Source organism: Entelurus aequoreus, linkage group LG21 (genome assembly GCF_033978785.1).
Source record: "Entelurus aequoreus isolate RoL-2023_Sb linkage group LG21, RoL_Eaeq_v1.1, whole genome shotgun sequence".
Taxonomy (NCBI): Eukaryota; Metazoa; Chordata; class Actinopteri; order Syngnathiformes; family Syngnathidae; genus Entelurus; species Entelurus aequoreus.
Genome location: NC_084751.1, coordinates 6,240,675 through 6,266,738, shown reverse-complemented (window position 1 = coordinate 6,266,738; position 26,064 = coordinate 6,240,675). Strand labels below are relative to the sequence as shown.

Below are 26,064 nucleotides of genomic sequence, written 5' to 3'. Positions count from 1 at the left end.
CTGACCAACAAAATGTGTGACAGGCTTCAAGCTAAGTCTAATTATTTCCTTAAGTCGCTTTATTACTCGTCAAAATAAAAGCTTTCAGAATTCCATGACCAAACGACAGGTGGGCGTGGCCTGCAAATAGTGAGCAAGCGGACATTTAAGGGCTCAAAAAAAAGAAAAGTAACGTTGGCACAGAAAAGCCAGAGGGAATCGAACCAGCGGGCCGAGGTGAAGGTTGTGCTCAGTCCAGAGCGGCGTGCAGCAAGGCGCCGTGACCACCCGCCATCTTGGATTTCTTCATCTTGGCGATGGCTCGCTGCAAGTCCGACGTGTGGATTGGACGAATGAAATCTTCTGACGGGCTGAAAGCCACAAACAGGAAGTTGTGTACTGGCAAGTTGACAAACAGGAAGTTGTGTACTGGCAACTTGACAAACAGGAAGTTGTGTACTGGCATGTTGACAAACAGGAAGTTGTGTACTGGCAACTTGACAAACAGGAAGTTGTGTACTGGCATGTTGACAAACAGGAAGTTGTGTACTGGCAACTTGACAAACAGGAAGTTGTGTACTGGCATGTTGACAAACAGGAAGTTGTGTACTGGCAAGTTGACAAACAGGAAGTTGTGTACTGGCAAGTTGAAAAACAGGAAGTTGTGTAGTGACAAACAGGAAGTTGTGTACTGGCATGTTGACAAACAGGAAGTTGTGTACTAGCAAGCTGACAAACAGGAAGTTGTGTAGTGACAAACAGGAAGTAGTGTAGTGAAAAGTTGAGAAACAGGAAGTAGTGTAGTGACACACAGGAAGTAGTGTAGTGACAAAAAGGAAGTAGTGTAGTGAACCAGAAATTAGTGTAGTGACACACAGGAAGTAGTGTAGTGACAAAGAGGAAGTAGTGCAGTGACAAAGAGGAAGTAGGGTAGTGACACAGGAAGTAGTGGAGTGACAAAGAGGAAGTGTAGTGACACAAGAAGTAGTGTAGTGACAAAGAGGAAGTAGTGTAGTGACACAGGAAATAGTGTAGTGAGACACAGGAAGTAGTGTAGTGACAAAGAGGAAGTAGTGTAGTGAAACACAGGAAGTACTGTAGTGACAAAGAGGAAGTAGTGTAGTGAAACACAGGAAGTACTGTAGTGACAAAGAGGAAGTAGTGTAGTGAAACACAGGAAGTACTGTAGTGACAAAGAGGAAGTAGTGTAGTGAAACACAGGAAGTACTGTAGTGACAAAGAGGAAGTAGTGTAGTGAAACACAGGAAGTAGTGTAGTGACAAAGAGGAAGTAGTGTAGTGAAACACAGGAAGTAGTGTAGTGAGAAAGAGGAAGTAGTGTAGTGAGAAAGAGGAAGTAGTGTAGTGAGAAAGAGGAAGTAGTGTAGTGACAAAGAGGAAGTAGTGTAGTGAGAAAGAGGAAGTAGTGTGACTTACCTGTCAGTAGTCAGGTGTACAAAGTCACGCACACACAGCAGGGCAGCATCACGACACATTTCTCTCAGGTCACTTCCTGAGAATCCCTCCGTTTCCTTGGCAACCTGGGAGAGTTGCACCTGGTGGTCCACCTGTGTGAGGACCAAGATGGCCGTCAGGTGTGTGTGAGGACCAAGATGGCCGTCAGGTGTGTGTGAGGACCAAGATGGCCGCCAGGTGTGTGTGCAGCCAGCAGACTTTACTCACACTCTCGTTTTCCAGGATCAGTTTGAGGATGTGTTCTCGCTGGTGCACGCCCTAACACACACACACACACACACACACACACACACACACACACACACACACACACACACACACACACACACACACACACACACACACACACACACACTCTCAATATGGAGGTGTAGTGTAGACAAGTGAGTAGTGTAGTGTAGACAAGTGAGTAGTGTAGTGTAGACAAGTGAGTAGTGTAGTGTAGACAAGTGAGTAGTGTAGTGCAGACAAGTGAGTAGTGTAGTGCAGACAAGTGAGTAGTGTAGACAAGTGAGTAGTGTAGTGTAGACAAGTGAGTAGTGTAGTGCAGACAAGTGAGTAGTGTAGACAAGTGAGTAGTGTAGTGTAGACAAGTGAGTAGTGTAGTGTAGACAAGTGAGTAGTGTAGTGTAGACAAGTGAGTAGTGTAGTGTAGACAAGTGAGTAGTGTAGTGCAGACAAGTGAGTAGTGTAGACAAGTGAGTAGTGTAGTGTAGACAAGTGAGTAGTGTAGTGCAGACAAGTGAGTAGTGTAGACAAGTGAGTAGTGTAGTGTAGACAAGTGAGTAGTGTAGACAAGTGAGTAGTGTAGTGTAGACAAGTGAGTAGTGTAGTGTAGACAAGTGAGTAGTGTAGACAAGTGAGTAGTGTAGTGCAGACAAGTGAGTAGTGTAGTGTAGACAAGTGAGTAGTGTAGTGTAGACAAGTGAGTAGTGTAGTGTAGACAAGTGAGTAATGTAGTGTAGACAAGTGAGTAGTGTAGTGTAGACAAGTGAGTAGTGTAGTGTAGACAAGTGAGTAGTGTAGTGTAGACAAGTGAGTAGTGTAGTGCAGACAAGTGAGTAGTGTAGTGTAGACAAGTGAGTAGTGTAGTGTAGACAAGTGAGTAGTGTAGTGTAGACAAGTGAGTAGTGTAGTGTAGACAAGTGAGTAGTGTAGTGTAGACAAGTGAGTAATGTAGTGTAGACAAGTGAGTAGTGTAGTGTAGACAAGTGAGTAGTGTAGTGTAGACAAGTGAGTAGTGTAGTGTAGACAAGTGAGTAGTGTAGTGTAGACAAGTGAGTAGTGTAGTGTAGACAAGTGAGTAGTGTAGTGTAGACAAGTGAGTAATGTAGTGTAGACAAGTGAGTAGTGTAGTGTAGACAAGTGAGTAGTGTAGTGTAGACAAGTGAGTAGTGTAGTGTAGACAAGTTATAGACAAGTTGTGAGTACCGGCTGGTTGATGTGGAATCTGGTGGGCATCCTCCTCAAGATGGCCGAGTCTAGATCCTGCGGACGGTTGGTGGCGCCCATGACGATCACCTGACAGTGTTGTTTTAGCATAGCATACATAGCATTAAATAACATAGCATAGCATAAAATAAAATAGCATAGCATAACATAACAGCATAGCATGAAATAACATAGCATAAAATAACACAGCATAAAATAACATAGCATAAAATAACATAGCATAGCATAAAATAAAATAGTATAGCATAAAATAGCATAGCAGTGCATAGCATAAAATAACACAGCATAGCATAAAATAGCATAGCATAAAATAACATAGCATAAAATAAAATAGTATAGCATAAAATAGCATAGCAGTGCATAGCATAAAATAACATAGCATAAAATAACAGCATACTTTTGAAAACAAAGGATATAAATTAGTCAGGAAAAAACCACAAGTAAAATAATACTAGTCACAGAAATTAATCATATAATAGCAATATGAACAAACATTTTTATTCTGTTTGACCTCGTCCACTTAGTTTTACACCTATTTTACCACCAAATAACACATCCTCACATGTATGGGTAGAATACATCTTTGACCCATATTATGGGTCAAATAACACAACCTCACATGTATGGGTACAATATATCTTTGACCCATATTATGGGTCAAATATCACAACCTCACATGTATGGTACAATACATCTTTGACCCATATTATGGGTCAAATATCACAACCTCACATGTATGGTACAATACATCTTTGACCCATAATATGGGTCAAATAACACAACCTCACATGTATGGGTACAATACATCTTTGACCCATATTATGGGTCAAATAACACAACCTCACATGTATGGGTACAATACATCTTTGACCCATATTATGGGTCAAGTATCACAACCTCACATGTATGGTACAATACATCTTTGACCCATATTATGGGTCAAATATCACAACCTCACATGTATGGTACAATACATCTTTGACCCATAATATGGGTCAAATAACAACCTCACATGTATGGGTACAATACATCTTTGACCCATATTATGGGTCAAATAACACATCCTCACATGTATGGGTACAATACATCTTTGACCCATAATATGGGTCAAATAACACAACCTCACATGTATGGGTACAATACATCTTTGACCCATTTTATGGGTCAAATAACACATCCTCACATGTATGGGTACAATACATCTTTGACCCATAATATGGGTCAAATAACACAACCTCACATGTATGGGTACAATACATCTTTGACCCATATTATGGGTCAAATAACAACCTCACATGTATGGGTACAATACATCTTTGACCCATATTATGGGTCAAATAACACAACCTCACATGTATGGGTACAATACATCTTTGACCCATATTATGGGTCAAATAACACATCCTCACATGTATGGGTACAATACATCTTTGACCCATAATATGGGTCAAATAACACAACCTCACATGTATGGGTACAATACATCTTTGACCCATATTATGGGTCAAATAACACAACCTCACATGTATGGGTACAATACATCTTTGACCCATATTATGGGTCAAATAACACAACCTCACATGTATGGGTACAATACATCTTTGACCCATATTATGGGTCAAATAACACATCCTCACATGTATGGGTACAATACATCTTTGACCCATAATATGGGTCAAATAACACAACCTCACATGTATGGGTACAATACATATTTGACCCATATTATGGGTCAAATAACACAACCTCACATGTATGGGTACAATACATCTTTGACCCATATTATGGGTCAAATAACAACCTCACATTTATGGGTACAATACATCTTTGACCCATATTATGGGTCAAATAACACAACCTCACATGTATGGGTACAATACATCTTTGACCCATATTATGGGTCAAATAACACATCCTCACATGTATGGGTACAATACATCTTTGACCCATAATATGGGTCAAATAACACAACCTCACATGTATGGGTACAATACATCTTTGACCCATATTATGGGTCAAATAACACAACCTCACATGTATGGGTACAATACATCTTTGACCCATATTATGGGTCAAATAACACAACCTCACATGTATGGGTACAATACATCTTTGACCCATATTATGGGTCAAATAACACATCCTCACATGTATGGGTACAATACATCTTTGACCCATAATATGGGTCAAATAACACAACCTCACATGTATGGGTACAATACATCTTTGACCCATATTATGGGTCAAATAACACAACCTCACATGTATGGGTACAATACATCTTTGACCCATATTATGGGTCAAATATCACAACCTCACATGTATGGTACAATACATCTTTGACCCATATTATGGGTCAAATATCACAACCTCACATGTATGGTACAATACATCTTTGACCCATAATATGGGTCAAATAACACATCCTCACATGTATGGGTACAATACATCTTTGACCCATAATATGGGTCAAATAACACATCCTCACATGTATGGGTACAATACATCTTTGACCCATATTATGGGTCAAATAACATCCTCACATGTATGGGTACAATACATCTTTGACCCATATTATGGGTCAAATAACACATCCTCACATGTATGGGTACAATACATCTTTGACCCATAATATGGGTCAAATAACACATCCTCACATGTATGGGTACAATACATCTTTGACCCATATTATGGGTCAAATAACACATCCTCACATGTATGGGTACAATACATCTTTGACCCATATTATGGGTCAAAGATGTATTGTACCCATATTATGGGTCAAATATGTATTGTACCCATACATGTGAGGATGTGTTATTTTACCCATATTTTGGGTCACAGCATAATCATTGTGTAAGTGCTTTAAGTACATTATACTTTTTTGAAACCTTTATTTTGTTAGCGTAGTCAGACCGGATGTGATGCCCCGTGCTATTATTGTGAAGGGGAAGTGTGATGTGCTGTTGTTCTCAGCTTGGAGAGTAAAGCAACAATTCCACAGTTTGTACATTGATGTTACATCCATGATGTCGTACACAACAACACAACAGATGACATGTGTTGTGTGTGTGTTTGTACATTGATGTTACATCCATGATGTCCTTCACAACAACACAACAGATGACATGTGTTGTGTGTGTGTGTTTGTACATTGATGTTACATCCATGATGTCCTTCACAACAACACAACAGATGACATGTGTTGTGTGTGTGTTTGTACATTGATGTTACATCCATGATGTCCTTCACAACAACACAACAGATGACATGTGTTGTGTGTGTGTTTGTACATTGATGTTACATCCATGATGTCCTTCACAACAACACAACAGATGACATGTGTTGTGTGTGTGTGTTTGTACATTGATGTTACATCCATGATGTCCTTCACAACAACACAACAGATGACATGTGTTGTGTGTGTGTGTTTGTACATTGATGTTACATCCATGATGTCCTTCACAACAACACAGCAGATGACATGTGTTGTGTGTGTGTTTGTACATTGATGTTACATCCATGATGTCCTTCACAACAACACAACAGATGACATGTGTTGTGTGTGTGTTTGTACATTGATGTTACATCCATGATGTCCTTCACAACAACACAACAGATGACATGTGTTGTGTGTGTGTGTTTGTACATTGATGTTACATCCATGATGTCCTTCACAACAACACAACAGATGACATGTGTTGTGTGTGTGTTTGTACATTGATGTTACATCCATGATGTCCTTCACAACAACACAACAGATGACATGTGTTGTGTGTGTGTGTTTGTACATTGATGTTACATCCATGATGTGGTTCACAACAACACAACAGATGACATGTGTTGTGTGTGTGTTTGTACATTGATGTTACATCCATGATGTCCTTCACAACAACACAACAGATGACATGTGTTGTGTGTGTGTTTGTACATTGATGTTACATCCATGATGTCCTTCACAACAACACAACAGATGACATGTGTTGTGTGTGTGTTTGTACATTGATGTTACATCCATGATGTCCTTCACAACAACACAACAGATGACATGTGTTGTGTGTGTGTGTTTGTACATTGATGTTACATCCATGATGTCCTTCACAACAACACAACAGATGACATGTGTTGTGTGTGTGTGTTTGTACATTGATGTTACATCCATGATGTCGTACACAACAACACAACAGATGACATGTGTTGTGTGTGTGTTTGTACATTGATGTTACATCCATGATGTGGTTGACAACAACAACAACAACAACACAACAGGTGAGTGGTCACCTGACAGTGGTGGTCAGTGTCCAGACCGTCCCACAGACTCATGAACTGGGCCTTCATCATGGCCGTGGCTTCGTGGTCTGAACTGGAGCGATTTCTCAGGAAGGAGTCTGACAACACACACACACACACACAACCTGTTTGAGCCTCACAGTCCTGCTGTGTGTGTGTGTGTGTGTGTGTGTGTGTGTGTGTGTGTGTGTGTGTGTGTGTGTGTGTGTGTGTGTGTGTGTCCCACCTATCTCGTCGATGAAGATGATGGCGGGCTGCAGTTTGACAGCCAATGAGAAGACGGCGGCAGAGAGTTTCTGAGATTCTCCGTACCACTTGTCAGTCAGCGTGCTGGGCTGCAGGTTGATGAAGCGGAAGCCCGCCTCCTTGGCGGTGGCCTTGGCGATGAGGGTCTTGCCACAGCCGGGTGGTCCATGGAGCAGCACACCTGTGGTCAGGACAAGGTCAGGTGGGCACGTGGGCGCATGACGGGATGTGTGCCACCTTTGGGGGGCTGCAGCAGCCTGGAGGAGGTGAAGAGGTGACGCTTCTGGACGGGCAGGATGACAGTCTCCTGGAGCTCTGTGATGACCTCATCCAGACCCCCGATGTCCCGCCATGTGATCTGCACATGCAGGCCTTACTGCTCTTGCACAACCTGTGTGTGTGTGTGTGTGTGTGTGTGTGTGTGTGTGTGTACCTGCATGCTCAGGGGGTCCACCAGGTGTGTGTGTGTGTGTGTACCTGCATGCTCAGGGGGTCCACCAGGTGTGTGTGTGTGTGTGTGTGTGTACCTGCATGCTCAGGGGGTCCACCAGGTGTGTGTGTGTGTGTGTGTGTGTGTACCTGCATGCTCAGGGGGTCCACCAGGTGTGTGTGTGTGTGTGTGTGTGTACCTGCATGCTCAGGGGGTCCACCAGGTGTGTGTGTGTGTGTGTGTGTACCTGCATGCTCAGGGGGTCCACCAGGTGTGTGTGTGTGTGTGTGTGTGTACCTGCATGCTCAGGGGGTCCACCAGGTGTGTGTGTGTGTGTGTGTGTACCTGCATGCTCAGGGGGTCCACCAGGTGTGCAGCGATGCTCATCTCGTACTCGGACAGTTTCACGTCTTTCACGCCAATCTGCCGCATCAACTTCTCTGCCTGGCAGACGTGGAGGAGGGAATAAGTGCTGGGTTGGTGGGCAGCCGTCATACTTGCCAACCCTCATTATTTTACCAGGAGACTCACCAATTTCAGTGCCTCTCCCGAAAATCTCCCGGGGTAACCATTCTCCCCACTTCCACACCCCCAATATTGGGGGTGTGCCTTTAGTGTCCTCTACAACCTGACTATTATATATGTCTCCTTTATCTATAACCCATACAGTTATTCATAGGTTTATCTATAACCCATACAGTTATTCATAGGTTTATCTATAACCCATACAGTTATTCATAGGTTTATCTATAACCCATACAGTTATCCATAGGTTTATCTATAACCCATACAGTTATCCATAGGTTTATCTATAACCCATACAGTTATTCATAGGTTTATCTATAACCCATACAGTTATTCATAGGTTTATCTATAACCCATACAGTTATTCATAGGTTTATCTATAACCCATACAGTTATTCATAGGTTTATCTATAACCCATACAGTTATTCATAGGTTTATCTATAACCCATACAGTTATTCATAGGTTTATCTATAACCCATACAGTTATTCATAGGTTTATCTATAACCCATACAGTTATTCATAGGTTTATCTATAACCCATACAGTTATTCATAGGTTTATCTATAACCCATACAGTTATTCATAGGTTTATCTATAACCCATACAGTTATTCATAGGTTTATCTATAACCCATACAGTTATTCATAGGTTTATCTATAACCCATACAGTTATCCATAGGTTTATCTATAAGCCATAAAGTAGGCAGGCATGGAGCTATTTCTCAGCATGTGTTTATTCCAGCCTGCACGTTAATACCACAACATCCGGATTCCCATCATGCATTGCTTCAAAACTACGGCAAGTAGTAATGTCCAAAAACATAACAGAGACCAAGCAGAAGCAGAAGAAGAGACATGGTGACATGGTGACATGGAGACATGGTGACATGGTGACATGGAGACATGGAGACATGGTGACATGGTGACATGGAGACACGGTGACACGGTGACATGGAGACACGGAGACACTGTGACACGGAGACACGGAGACACGGAGACACGGTGACACGGTGACACAGTGACACGGAGACACTGTGACACGGAGACATGGAGACACGGAGACACGGAGACACGGTGACACGGTGACACAGTGACACGGAGACACTGTGACACGGAGACACGGAGACACGGAGACACGGTGACACGGTGACACGGTGACACGGAGACACGGAGACACTGTGACACGGAGACACGGAGACACGGAGACACGGTGACACAGTGACACAGTGACACGGAGACACGGTGACACGGAGACACTGTGACACGGAGACACGGAGACACGGTGACACAGTGACACAGTGACACGGAGACACGGAGACACGGTGACACGGTGACACGGAGACACGGTGACACGGTGACACGGTGACACGGTGACACGGTGACACGGAGACACGGTGACACGGAGACACGGAGACACGGTGACACGGTGACACGGTGACACGGAGACACGGTGACACGGTGACACGGTGACACGGAGACACGGTGACACGGTGACACGGAGACACGGAGACACGGTGACATGGTGACGACCAGTAAGAAGAAGAAGTACGCTTGCAAGTTCCAAAATGATTGGAAACAATCATTTTAGTTCATCCAGGACAGCTGGAAGGGGAAGTGGTATGTTGGCATGTTGGTATGTTGGTATGTTGGCATGTTGGCATGTTGGCATGTTGGCATGTTGGTATGTTGGTATGTTGGCATGTTGGCATGTTGGCATGTTGGTATGTTGGTATGTTGGCATGTTGGCATGTTGGTATGTTGGCATGTTGGCATGTTGGCATGTTGGCATGTTGGCATGTTGGTATGTTGGCATGTTGGCATGTTGGCATGTTGGTATGTTGGCATGTTGGCATGTTGGCATGTTGGTATGTTGGTATGTTGGTATGTTGGCATGTTGGCATGTTGGTATGTTGGCATGTTGGCATGTTGGCATGTTGGCATGTTTGTATGTTGATATGTTGGTATGTTGGTATGTTGGCATGTTGGCATGTTGGTATGTTGGCATGTTGGCATGTTGGCATGTTGGTATGTTGATATGTTGGTATGTTGGCATGTTGGCATGTTGGTATGTTGGCATGTTGGCATGTTGGTATGTTGGCATGTTGGCATGTTGGCATGTTGGCATGTTGGTATGTTGATATGTTGGTATGTTGGCATGTTGGCATGTTGGTATGTTGGTATGTTGGCATGTTGGCATGTTGGCATGTTGGCATGTTGGTATGTTGGTATGTTGGCATGTTGGCATGTTGGCATGTTGGTATGTTGGTATGTTGGCATGTTGGCATGTTGGTATGTTGGCATGTTGGCATGTTGGCATGTTGGCATGTTGGCATGTTGGCATGTTGGTATGTTGGCATGTTGGCATGTTGGTATGTTGGCATGTTGGCATGTTGGCATGTTGGTATGTTGGTATGTTGGTATGTTGGCATGTTGGCATGTTGGTATGTTGGCATGTTGGCATGTTGGCATGTTGGCATGTTTGTATGTTGATATGTTGGTATGTTGGTATGTTGGCATGTTGGCATGTTGGTATGTTGGCATGTTGGCATGTTGGCATGTTGGTATGTTGATATGTTGGTATGTTGGCATGTTGGCATGTTGGTATGTTGGCATGTTGGCATGTTGGTATGTTGGCATGTTGGCATGTTGGCATGTTGGCATGTTGGTATGTTGATATGTTGGTATGTTGGCATGTTGGCATGTTGGTATGTTGGTATGTTGGCATGTTGCCTGTACATTTGGTACATCACACTTCTCCATTCAGCAAGCTGGCCAACAGATATACTCATCCATCAACAGATATACTCATCCATCAACAGATATACTCATCCATCAACAGATATACTCATCCATCAACAGATATACTCATCCATCAACAGATGTACTCATCCATCAACAGATGTACTCATCCATCAACAGATATACTCATCCATCAACAGACATACTCATCCATCAACAGACATACTCATCCATCAACAGATATACTCATCCATCAACAGATATACTCATCCATCAACAGATATACTCATCCATCAACAGATGTACTCATCCATCAACAGATATACTCATCCATCAACAGATATACTCATCCATCAACAGATGTACTCATCCATCAACAGATGTACTCATCCATCAACATATATACTCATCCATCAACAGATATACTCATCCATCAACAGATATACTCATCCATCAACATACATACTCATCCATCAACAGACGTACTCATCCATCAACAGACGTACTCATCCATCAACAGACGTACTCATCCATCAACAGATGTACTCATCCATCAACAGACATACTCATCCATCAACAGAAATACTCATCCATCAACAGACATACTCATCCATCAACAGACGTACTCATCCATCAACAGACATACTCATCCATCAACAGACATACTCATCCATCAACAGACATACTCATCCATCAACAGACATACTCATCCATCAACAGACATACTCATCCATCAACAGACATACTCATCCATCAACAGATATACTCATCCATCAACAGATATACTCATCCATCAACAGATGTACTCATCCATCAACAGATATACTCATCCATCAACAGATATACTCATCCATCAACAGATGTACTCATCCATCAACAGATGTACTCATCCATCAACATATATACTCATCCATCAACAGATATACTCATCCATCAACAGATATACTCATCCATCAACATATATACTCATCCATCAACAGACGTACTCATCCATCAACAGACGTACTCATCCATCAACAGACGTACTCATCCATCAACAGATGTACTCATCCATCAACAGACATACTCATCCATCAACAGAAATACTCATCCATCAACAGACATACTCATCCATCAACAGATGTACTCATCCATCAACAGACATACTCATCCATCAACAGACATACTCATCCATCAACAGACATACTCATCCATCAACAGACATACTCATCCATCAACAGACATACTCATCCATCAACAGACATACTCATCCATCAACAGAAATACTCATCCATCAACAGATATACTCATCCATCAACAGAAATACTCATCCATCAACAGACATACTCATCCATCAACAGACATACTCATCCATCAACAGATATACTCATCCATCAACAGATATACTCATCCATCAACAGATATACTCATCCATCAACAGATATACTCATCCATCAACAGATATACTCATCCATCAACAGACATACTCATCCATCAACAGACATACTCATCCATCAACAGACATACTCATCCATCAACAGACATACTCATCCATCAACAGACATACTCATCCATCAACAGACATACTCATCCATCAACAGATATACTCATCCATCAACAGATATACTCATCCATCAACAGATATACTCATCCATCAACAGATATACTCATCCATCAACAGACATACTCATCCATCAACAGACATACTCATCCATCAACAGACATACTCATCCATCAACAGACATACTCATCCATCAACAGACATACTCATCCATCAACAGACATACTCATCCATCAACAGACATACTCATCCATCAACAGACATACTCATCCATCAACAGACATACTCATCCATCAACAGACATACTCATCCATCAACAGACATACTCATCCATCAACAGACATACTCATCCATCAACAGATATACTCATCCATCAACAGATATACTCATCCATCAACATATATACTCATCCATCAACAGATATACTCATCCATCAACAGATATACTCATCCATCAACAGATATACTCATCCATCAACAGACATACTCATCCATCAACAGACATACTCATTCATCAACAGATATACTCATTCATCAACAGATATACTCATCCATCAACAGATATACTCATCCATCAACAGAAATACTCATCCATCAACAGATATACTCATCCATCAACATATATACTCATCCATCAACAGATATACTCATCCATCAACAGATATACTCATCCATCAACAGATATACTCATCCATCAACAGACATACTCATCCATCAACAGACGTACTCATCCATCAACAGACGTACTCATCCATCAACAGATGTACTCATCCATCAACAGACGTACTCATCCATCAACAGAAATACTCATCCATCAACAGACATACTCATCCATCAACAGATGTACTCATCCATCAACAGACATACTCATCCATCAACAGACATACTCATCCATCAACAGACATACTCATCCATCAACAGACATACTCATCCATCAACAGAAATACTCATCCATCAACAGATATACTCATCCATCAACAGAAATACTCATCCATCAACAGACATACTCATCCATCAACAGACATACTCATCCATCAACAGATATACTCATCCATCAACAGATATACTCATCCATCAACAGATATACTCATCCATCAACAGATATACTCATCCATCAACAGATATACTCATCCATCAACAGACATACTCATCCATCAACAGACATACTCATCCATCAACAGACATACTCATCCATCAACAGACATACTCATCCATCAACAGACATACTCATCCATCAACAGACATACTCATCCATCAACAGATATACTCATCCATCAACAGATATACTCATCCATCAACAGATATACTCATCCATCAACAGATATACTCATCCATCAACAGACATACTCATCCATCAACAGACATACTCATCCATCAACAGACATACTCATCCATCAACAGACATACTCATCCATCAACAGACATACTCATCCATCAACAGACATACTCATCCATCAACAGACATACTCATCCATCAACAGACATACTCATCCATCAACAGACATACTCATCCATCAACAGACATACTCATCCATCAACAGACATACTCATCCATCAACAGACATACTCATCCATCAACAGATATACTCATCCATCAACAGATATACTCATCCATCAACATATATACTCATCCATCAACAGATATACTCATCCATCAACAGATATACTCATCCATCAACAGATATACTCATCCATCAACAGATATACTCATCCATCAACAGAAATACTCATCCATCAACAGATATACTCATCCATCAACAGATATACTCATCCATCAACAGATATACTCATCCATCAACAGAAATACTCATCCATCAACAGATATACTCATCCATCAACAGATATACTCATCCATCAACAGATATACTCATCCATCAACAGATATACTCATCCATCAACAGATATACTCATCCATCAACAGACATACTCATCCATCAACAGACATACTCATCCATCAACAGACATACTCATCCATCAACAGACATACTCATCCATCAACAGACATACTCATCCATCAACAGACATACTCATCCATCAACAGATATACTCATCCATCAACAGACATACTCATCCATCAACAGATATACTCATCCATCAACAGACATACTCATCCATCAACAGACATACTCATCCATCAACAGACATACTCATCCATCAACAGACATACTCATCCATCAACAGACATACTCATCCATCAACAGACATACTCATCCATCAACAGATATACTCATCCATCAACAGATATACTCATCCATCAACAGATATACTCATCCATCAACAGATATACTCATCCATCAACAGACATACTCATCCATCAACAGACATACTCATTCATCAACAGATATACTCATTCATCAACAGATATACTCATCCATCAACAGATATACTCATCCATCAACAGAAATACTCATCCATCAACAGATATACTCATCCATCAACATATATACTCATCCATCAACAGATATACTCATCCATCAACAGATATACTCATCCATCAACAGATATACTCATCCATCAACAGACATACTCATCCATCAACAGACGTACTCATCCATCAACAGACGTACTCATCCATCAACAGATGTACTCATCCATCAACAGACATACTCATCCATCAACAGAAATACTCATCCATCAACAGACATACTCATCCATCAACAGATGTACTCATCCATCAACAGACATACTCATCCATCAACAGACATACTCATCCATCAACAGACATACTCATCCATCAACAGACATACTCATCCATCAACAGACATACTCATCCATCAACAGAAATACTCATCCATCAACAGATATACTCATCCATCAACAGAAATACTCATCCATCAACAGACATACTCATCCATCAACAGACATACTCATCCATCAACAGATATACTCATCCATCAACAGATATACTCATCCATCAACAGATATACTCATCCATCAACAGATATACTCATCCATCAACAGATATACTCATCCATCAACAGACATACTCATCCATCAACAGACATACTCATCCATCAACAGACATACTCATCCATCAACAGACATACTCATCCATCAACAGACATACTCATCCATCAACAGACATACTCATCCATCAACAGATATACTCATCCATCAACAGATATACTCATCCATCAACAGATATACTCATCCATCAACAGACATACTCATCCATCAACAGACATACTCATCCATCAACAGACATACTCATCCATCAACAGACATACTCATCCATCAACAGACATACTCATCCATCAACAGACATACTCATCCATCAACAGACATACTCATCCATCAACAGACATACTCATCCATCAACAGACATACTCATCCATCAACAGACATACTCATCCATCAACAGACATACTCATCCATCAACAGACATACTCATCCATCAACAGACATACTCATCCATCAACAGACATACTCATCCATCAACAGATATACTCATCCATCAACATATATACTCATCCATCAACAGATATACTCATCCATCAACAGATATACTCATCCATCAACAGATATACTCATCCATCAACAGACATACTCATCCATCAACAGACATACTCATTCATCAACAGATATACTCATTCATCAACAGATATACTCATCCATCAACAGATATACTCATCCATCAACAGAAATACTCATCCATCAACAGATATACTCATCCATCAACAGATATACTCATCCATCAACAGATATACTCATCCATCAACAGAAATACTCATCCATCAACAGATATACTCATCCATCAACAGATATACTCATCCATCAACAGATATACTCATCCATCAACAGATATACTCATCCATCAACAGATATACTCATCCATCAACAGATATACTCATCCATCAACAGACATACTCATCCATCAACAGACATACTCATCCATCAACAGACATACTCATCCATCAACAGACATACTCATCCATCAACAGACATACTCATCCATCAACAGACATACTCATCCATCAACAGATATACTCATCCATCAACAGACATACTCATCCATCAACAGATATACTCATCCATCAACAGACATACTCATCCATCAACAGACATACTCATCCATCAACAGACATACTCATCCATCAACAGATATACTCATCCATCAACAGACATACTCATCCATCAACAGACATACTCATCCATCAACAGATATACTCATCCATCAACAGATATACTCATCCATCAACAGACATACTCATCCATCAACAGACATACTCATCCATCAACAGATATACTCATCCATCAACAGATATACTCATTCATCAACAGATATACTCATCCATCAACAGATATACTCATCCATCAACAGATATACTCATCCATCAACAGATATACTCATCCATCAACAGATATACTCATTCATCAACAGATATACTCATCCATCAACAGATATACTCATCCATCAACAGATATACTCATCCATCAACAGACATACTCATCCATCAACAGACATACTCATCCATCAACAGACATACTCATCCATCAACAGACATACTCATCCATCAACAGACATACTCATCCATCAACAGATATACTCATCCATCAACAGATATACTCATCAATCAACAGATATACTCATCCATCAACATATATACTCATCCATCAACAGATATACTCATCCATCAACAGATATACTCATTCATCAACAGATATACTCATTCATCAACAGATATACTCATCCATCAACAGATATACTCATCCATCAACAGATATACTCATCCATCAACAGATATACTCATCCATCAACAGATATACTCATTCATCAACAGATATACTCATCCATCAACAGATATACTCATCCATCAACAGATATACTCATCCATCAACAGATATACTCATCCATCAACAGAAATACTCATCCATCAACAGATATACTCATCCATCAACAGATATACTCATCCATCAACAGAAATACTCATCCATCAACAGATATACTCATCCATCAACAGACATACTCATCCATCAACAGACATACTCATCCATCAACAGATATACTCATCCATCAACAGATATACTCATTCACTCATTCATCAACACATTATTTATATGTAGAAGAAATACTTGTAAATATATACCCCCCCCCCTGTCCAGGTTGTTAAAGTCCTCCTGAAACCCACTACTACCGACCACGCAGTCTGATAGTTTATATATCAATGATGAAATCTTAACATTATAACACATGCCAATACGGCCGGGTTAACTTATAAAGTGACATTTTAAATTTGCCGCTAAACTTCCGGTTCGAAACGCCTCTGAGGATGACGTATGCGCGTGACGTAGCCCGGGGAACACGGGTATGCCTTCCACATTGAAGCCAATACGAAAAAGCTCTGTTTTCATTTCATAATTCCACAGTATTCTGGACATCTGTGTTCGTGAATCTGTTGCAATCATGTTCATTGCATTATGGAGAAGGAAGCCGAGCAAGCAAAGAAGAAAGTTGTCAGTGCGAAATGGACGTATTTATCGAACGTAGTCAGCCACAACAGTACACAGCCGGCGCTTCTTTGTTTACATTCCCGAAAGATGCAGTCAAGATGGAAGAACTCGGATAACAGAGACTCTAACCAGGAGGACATTTGACTTGGATACACAGACGCCTGTAGAGAACTGGGACAACACAGACTCTTACCAGGATTACTTTGATTTGGATGACAAAGACGCAGACGTGCTACTGTGAGTATGCAGCTTTGGCTTTTTTTTGCGTATGTACGTAACTTTTTAAAAATATATAAGCTTTATGAACCTTGGGTTAGGTGAACGGTCTTTTGGGCTGAGTGATTGTGTGTGTTGATCATGTGTTTGAATTGTATTGGCGTGTTCTATGGAGCTAGGAGCTAGCAGAGGAGCTAGGAGCTAGCATAACACGTACCGTACCGTACGTGCGCGTCACGTACGTAACTTTTTAAAAATATATAAGCTTTATGAACCTTGGGTTAGGTAAACGGTCTTTTGGGCTGAGTGATTGTGTGTGTTGGTCAGGTGTTTGAATTGTATTGGCGTGTTCTATGGAGCTAGGAGCTAGCAGAGGAGCTAGGAGCTAGCGTAACAAACACGCAGGTGTTTTTATGCAGGATTAATTTGTGGCATATTAATTATAAGCCTGGTTGTGTTGTGGCTAATAGAGTATATATATGTCTTGTGTTTATTTACTGTTGTAGTCATTCCCAGCTGAATATCAGGTCACCCCCGCCTCTCACAGCATCTTCCCTATCTGAATAGCTTCAACTCCCCACTAGTCCTTCACTTGCACGTTCCTCATCCACAAATCTTTCATCCTCGCTCAAATTAATGGGGAAATTGTCGCTTTCTCAGTCCGAATCTCTCTCACTTCATGCGGCCATCATTGTAAACAATAGGGAACTTTGCGTATATGTTCAACTGACTACGTCACGCTACTTCCGGTAGGGGCAAGCCTTTTTTTTATCAGATACCAAAAGTTGCAATCTTTATCGTCGTTGTTCTATACTAAATCCTTTCAGCAAAAATATGGCAATATCGCGAAATGATCAAGTATGACACATAGAATAGATCTGCTATCCCCGTTTAAATTAAAAAAATTAATTTCAGTAGGCCTTTAAGTATAGCAGCCGTTGCCACGGAGACGAGCAACTCACTTGTTTCTGAGCCTCCACCTTCTGCTTGCGGGTGGGGTCGATGGCGTCCACCATCCACTTGATGGTGAAGTAGGTGACAGCACCAAATATGGTCAGGCGGAACAACAAGCCCAGCACCTCGTTCCTGCCCAGGGGTCGCGCCAGGTGGTCGGCGGGGATCTCCCTCAGCACCATGCTGCGGGCACAATGACGTCACCAAGCAGCAAGTCTTGCTTCTCAAAGCGAAAGTACCGCTGCTAGCTTTAGCATTAGCATTAGCATTAGCATTAGCTCGACCTCTGGCTCTAAGCGTCTCCTCGGGCGCCAGGCGGCACCAAAGACCACTAAAGACATGACACGTGACGAGCACGTTGATGAATGACGTCAGAGAGGAGTCAAATGTACCTTTTAGTCAAACAGCGTCTTCTTCCTTGTCACGTGAAGTCAACACCGCCGTCTTCCGGTGAACATGTCGACCGCACGATGACGTCACGACTGCTTTTTCTCCTTCAACTAAGACGCATACGTAGAACGTCACGTGTCATGGGCGCTCACCACTGTACAGGAAGCGATGACGTCATCGTCCGGATGTGCACACTTTATACAGGAAGTGATTGTTGGTATGACGTCATCGTCCTCGGTCAAAAGTTCAAAACCTTTTGATTGGTTTGATTGATTGAGACTTTTATTAGTAGGTTGCACAGTGAAGTACATATTCCGTACAATTGACCACTAAATGGTAACACCACAATAAGTTTTTCAACTTGTTTAAGTCGGGGTCCATAGGCATGTTTCAAGTAGACGCAGCATTGGCTGCTGTGACGCGAGAAATTGGGCCGCCATCTTGAAGTGGTGATGAGCCGGCGAGCAGCCTAAACTGACAGTTGACAGGTAGAAAACAAAGATGCTAAACTGACAGTTGACAGGTAGAAAACAAAGATGCTAAACTGACAGTTGACAGGTAGAAAACAAAGATGCTAAACTGACAGTTGACAGGTAGAAAACAAAGATGCTAAACTGACAGTTGACAGGTAGAAAACAAAGATGCTAAACTGACAGTCGACAGGTAGAAAACAAAGATGCTAAACTGACAGTTGACAGGTAGAAAACAAAGATGCTAAACTGACAGTTGACAGGTAGAAAACAAAGATGCTAAACTGACAGTTGACAGGTAGAAAACAAAGATGCTAAACTGACAGTTGACAGGTAGAAAACAAAGATGCTAAACTGACAGTTGACAGGTAGAAAACAAAGATGCTAAACTGACAGTTGACAGGTAGAAAACAAAGATGCTAAACTGACAGTTGACAGGTAGAAAACAAAGATGCTAAACTGACAGTTGACAGGTAGAAAACAAAGATGCTAAACTGACAGTTGACAGGTAGAAAACAAAGATGCTAAACTGACAGTCGACAGGTAGAAAACAAAGATGCTAAACTGACAGTTGACAGGTAGAAAACAAAGATGCTAAACTGACAGTTGACAGGTAGAAAACAAAGATGCTAAACTGACAGTTGACAGGTAGAAAACAAAGATGCTAAACTGACAGTTGACAGGTAGAAAACAAAGATGCTAAACTGACAGTTGACAGGTAGAAAACAAAGATGCTAAACTGACAGTTGACAGGTAGAAAACAAAGATGCTAAACTGACAGTCGACAGGTAGAAAACAAAGATGCTAAACTGACAGTTGACAGGTAGAAAACAAAGATGCTACATTGACAGTTGACAGGTAGAAAACAAAGATGCTAAACTGACAGTCGACAGGTAGAAAACAAAGATGCTAAACTGACAGTTGACAGGTAGAAAACAAAGATGCTAAACTGACAGTTGACAGGTAGAAAACAAAGATGCTAAACTGACAGTTGACAGGTAGAAAACAAAGATGCTAAACTGACAGTTGACAGGTAGAAAACAAAGATGCTAAACTGACAGTTGACAGGTAGAAAACAAAGATGCTAAACTGACAGTTGACAGGTAGAAAACAAAGATGCTAAACTGACAGTTGACAGGTAGAAAACAAAGATGCTAAACTGACAGTTGACAGGTAGAAAACAAAGATGCTAAACTGACAGTCGACAGGTAGAAAACAAAGATGCTAAACTGACAGTTGACAGGTAGAAAACAAAGATGCTAAACTGACAGTTGACAGGTAGAAAACAAAGATGCTAAACTGACAGTTGACAGGTAGAAAACAAAGATGCTAAACTGACAGTTGACAGGTAGAAAACAAAGATGCTAAACTGACAGTTGACAGGTAGAAAACAAAGATGCTAAACTGACAGTTGACAGGTAGAAAACAAAGATGCTAAACTGACAGTCGACAGGTAGAAAACAAAGATGCTAAACTGACAGTTGACAGGTAGAAAACAAAGATGCTAAACTGACAGTTGACAGGTAGAAAACAAAGATGCTAAACTGACAGTCGACAGGTAGAAAACAAAGATGCTAAACTGACAGTTGACAGGTAGAAAACAAAGATGCTAAACTGACAGTTGACAGGTAGAAAACAAAGATGGTGTTCAGCGTTTTCCTGCTCAAATGAGCGGACTGTTGAAAATAGGAATCGGGGGATTACTTTTCACAAGTAAGATTTAACATTAACGTACTATTGGTTGTATTTTGTGAAAAGAATATTAGCACAGAGTTGAGAAGGAGCAAAGATCTTCAATAGTACTGACATCCTAGCCGCTAGCAAACAAGAGTATGACCATAATAGAATTGCTTGTCAATGAAATTCATTACATTTAAAAATGTCATACGTGAATAACATAAAGTTGAAATAAATGATTGTGACACCTAAATCAAAATTCACCAGCCGCCCCTGATTATGATGCATTCTCATTTTAGGCAAAGTATAAGACAATACTTTCTTAACAGTATAATTGTAACCAGGAATAAGTCTTCAAGTAACAATATTCAAATAGTAACATTGTTGGGTAAGACAGAATTTGCTTTTATTCTGAATCCAGTGAAACAGATTGGTGGTTTTAGACTTTCAGGTGTTTATATATGTTTATGTTGTTGGCAGACGCTTTTATCCAAAGCGACATACATCAAAAATACATATAAAACAATGACTGTAAACATGATCATTTAAGGGAAGAATGTAAATGGTTGTACTTGTATAGCACTTTTCTACCCCTTTTTAAGGAGCCCAAAGCGCTTTGACAGTATTTCCACATTCACACACACATTCACACACTGATGGCGGGAGCTGCCATGCAAGGCGCTAACCAGCAGCCATCAGGAGCAAGGGTGAAGTGTCTTGCCCAAGGACACAACGGACGTGACTAGGATGGTAGAAGGTGGGGATTGAACCAGTAACCCTCAAATTGCTGGCACGGCCACTCTCCCAACTTCGCCACGCCGTCCCCGTAATATAAAATATCAATACAAAGTGTCAAGACAGAATAAACTCTGTGCTGCTGCAGCAACAGAGATACAGTCTATAGATATCTCATGTATTCATACATTGTTTATGTAGCATGTATATATAACCTCATCATATTGTTTCTTCAATTTAAAAATAGCTGACCCTTCTCTGGGATTATATTCCCACTTTTGATCTGGTCACTTCTAGCATATAAGAATATTCTATTACTGTTAAGCAAACTATGAATAATAAAACATGTGTCCTTCATCATAGCTACACCTATGACAAAGCGGGTGAAAATCAGTGGTATTCAGAATCAGATTTTTTATTTATTTTTTATTGCTATTGTTTGAGGACGGGTTCACAAACTAGGAATTTTTCCTGGTGCAATGGTGCAACATAAAACACAACACAGAAAGGTAATAAAATGAGCTGTAACTGAGCTATCAGATCTTGTTATTGTTCATGTGTCTGATGGCCGAGGGGAAAAAGGTGTGGGTCTGGATGGAGCGTAGTCTCCTGCCTGAGGGGAGAGGGGAGAATAGTTTTGTGTCCAGGGTGAGAAGAGTCAGCTGTGATCCCACCCACACGCCTCCTGGTCCTGGAGGAAAACAAGTCCTGGAGGGATGGGAGCTTGCAGCCAATCACCTTCTCAGCAGCACGTACCATGCGCTGCAGTCCATGCTTATCTTGGACTGTGGCGCTGGGGAACCACACGGTGATGGAGGAGGTGAGGAAGGACTCCATGATGGCTGAGTAAAACTGCACCAGCATCTTGCTTATCTTGGACTGTGGCGCCGGGGAACCACACGGTGATGGAGGAGGTGAGGAAGGACTCCATGATGGCTGAGTAAAACTGCACCAGCATCTCGGTCAGCACCTGAAGTTTCCTCAGCTGCTGCAGGAAGTACATCCTCTGCTGGGCCTTCTTGATGAGGGAGCTGATGGTCCGCCCCCACTTGAGGTCCTGGGTGATGGTGGTGCCCAAGAAACGGAAGGAGTCCACAGGAGTCAGTGAGGTAAAATGAATGAAATGCGCTGACAGTTCATTGCTCCTGCCAAATGAATTGCACTGATCACCACTCCAAGATGGCGGCCCCGCGTCTCGTCAGCGCCAGTAGGCAGTAGCGCTCCATGCTGCGTACCCTTAGAACGTGTCTATGGAAGTCTGACCCAGCAGTTATTAGCACACCAACAGCATTTAGCAACAAACCATTACTGTGAAAAAGACAACCGGAACAGGTTTGTAGTGGCAGTGGTCAACTTGACTCACTGTGCTGCACACCACAGTCTGGTGACTGGTGAGGCCGCCAAGAACACCACCACTTGGGACGTCTGGACACAGATGCTTGTGTCTCCAGGAAGACCACCTGGAGGTGTGGTGTGGTGTGGCACTGCTAGTAGGATGCTTGTGTCTCCAGGAGGACCACCTGGAGGTGTGGTGTGGCACTGCTAGTAGGATGCTTGTGTCTCCAGGAGGACCACCTGGAGGTGTGGTGTGGCACTGCTAGTAGGATGTTTGTGTCTCCAGGACCACCTGGAGGTGTGGTGTGGCACTGCTAGTAGGATGTTTGTGTCTCCAGGAGGACCACCTGGAGGTGTGGTGTGGCACTGCTAGTAGGATGCTTGTGTCTCCAGGAGGACCACCTGGAGGTGTGGTGTGGCACTGCTAGTAGGATGTTTGTGTCTCCAGGAGGACCACCTGGAGGTGTGGTGTGGCACTGCTAGTAGGATGTTTGTGTCTCCAGGAGGACCACCTGGAGGTGTGGTGTGGCACTGCTAGTAGGATGTTTGTGTCTCCAGGAGGACCACCTGGAGGTGTGGTGTGGCACTGCTAGTAGGATGTTTGTGTCTCCAGGAGGACCACCTGGAGGTGTGGTGTGGCACTGCTAGTAGGATGTTTGTGTCTCCAGGAGGACCACCTGGAGGTGTGGTGTGGCACTGCTAGTAGGATGTTTGTGTCTCCAGGAGGACCACCTGGAGGTGTGGTGTGACACTGCTAGTAGGATGTTTGTGTCTCCAGGAGGACCACCTGGAGGTGTGGTGTGGCACTGCTAGTAGGATGTTTGTGTCTCCAGGAGGACCACCTGGAGGTGTGGTGTGACACTGCTAGTAGGATGTTTGTGTCTCCAGGAGGACCACCTGGAGGTGTGGTGTGACACTGCTAGTAGGATGTTTGTGTCTCCAGGAGGACCACCTGGAGGTGTGGTGTGGCACTGCTAGTAGGATGTTTGTGTCTCCAGGAGGACCACCTGGAGGTGTGGTGTGGCACTGCTAGTAGGATGTTTGTGTCTCCAGGAGGACCACCTGGAGGTGTGGTGTGGCACTGCTAGTAGGATGTTTGTGTCTCCAGGAGGACCACCTGGAGGTGTGGTGTGACACTGCTAGTAGGATGTTTGTGTCTCCAGGAGGACCACCTGGAGGTGTGGTGTGGCACTGCTAGTAGGATGTTTGTGTCTCCAGGAGGACCACCTGGAGGTGTGGTGTGGCACTGCTAGTAGGATGTTTGTGTCTCCAGGAGGACCACCTGGAGGTGTGGTGTGGCACTGCTAGTAGGATGTTTGTGTCTCCAGGAGGACCACCTGGAGGTGTGGTGTGGCACTGCTAGTAGGATGTTTGTGTCTCCAGGAGGACCACCTGGAGGTGTGGTGTGACACTGCTAGTAGGATATTTGTGTCTCCAGGAGGACCACCTGGAGGTGTGGTGTGGCACTGCTAGTAGGATGTTTGTGTCTCCAGGAGGACCACCTGGAGGTGTGGTGTGGCACTGCTAGTAGGATGTTTGTGTCTCCAGGAGGACCACCTGGAGGTGTGGTGTGGCACTGCTAGTAGGATGTTTGTGTCTCCAGGAGGACCACCTGGAGGTGTGGTGTGGCACTGCTAGTAGGATGTTTGTGTCTCCAGGAGGACCACCTGGAGGTGTGGTGTGGCACTGCTAGTAGGATGTTTGTGTCTCCAGGAGGACCACCTGGAGGTGTGGTGTGGCACTGCTAGTAGGATGTTTGTGTCTCCAGGAGGACCACCTGGAGGTGTGGTGTGGCACTGCTAGTAGGATGTTTGTGTCTCCAGGAGGACCACCTGGGGGTGTGGTGTGGCACTGCTAGTAGGATGTTTGTGTCTCCAGGAGGACCACCTGGAGGTGTGGTGTGGCACTGCTAGTAGGATGTTTGTGTCTCCAGGAGGACCACCTGGAGGTGTGTCAATCAACAAGTTAAGCATAGCAACCGGCTGTCAATCAACTTGCTGTTTTTTGAGCAGCCTGTGTGAAAGATGATGTCAGGTGTGTGTGAAAGATGATGTCAGGTGTGTGTGAAAGATGATATCAGGTGTGGGTGTGAAAGATGATGTCAGGTGTGTGTGAAAGATGATGTCAGGTGTGTGTGAAAGATGATGTCAGGTGTGTGT

The 26,064-nt window shown here is 42.4% G+C and overlaps 1 protein-coding gene across 2 annotated transcripts; it reads right to left on the bottom strand.

The window, feature by feature from the left end:
- Positions 1-36: 36 nt before the first annotated feature.
- LOC133638223 (outer mitochondrial transmembrane helix translocase) lies at positions 37-19,866 on the bottom strand. Of its 2 annotated transcripts, XM_062030599.1 has the most exons (10): positions 19,691-19,866; positions 19,307-19,481; positions 8,218-8,316; positions 7,680-7,800; positions 7,423-7,623; positions 7,188-7,294; positions 2,886-2,975; positions 1,662-1,712; positions 1,416-1,546; positions 37-350 (listed from the first exon to the last, which is right to left on the bottom strand). In XM_062030599.1, the coding sequence occupies exons 2-10, from the start codon at positions 19,478-19,480 to the stop codon at positions 230-232; spliced, it is 1,095 nt and encodes a 364-aa protein (XP_061886583.1). In that variant the 5' UTR covers position 19,481; positions 19,691-19,866; the 3' UTR covers positions 37-229. The 2 variants fall into 2 exon arrangements, with proteins under 2 accessions (XP_061886583.1, XP_061886584.1); XM_062030600.1 differs by lacking the exons at positions 8,218-8,316; positions 19,307-19,481; positions 19,691-19,866 and adding an exon at positions 7,876-7,898.
- Positions 19,867-26,064: the final 6,198 nt, after the last annotated feature.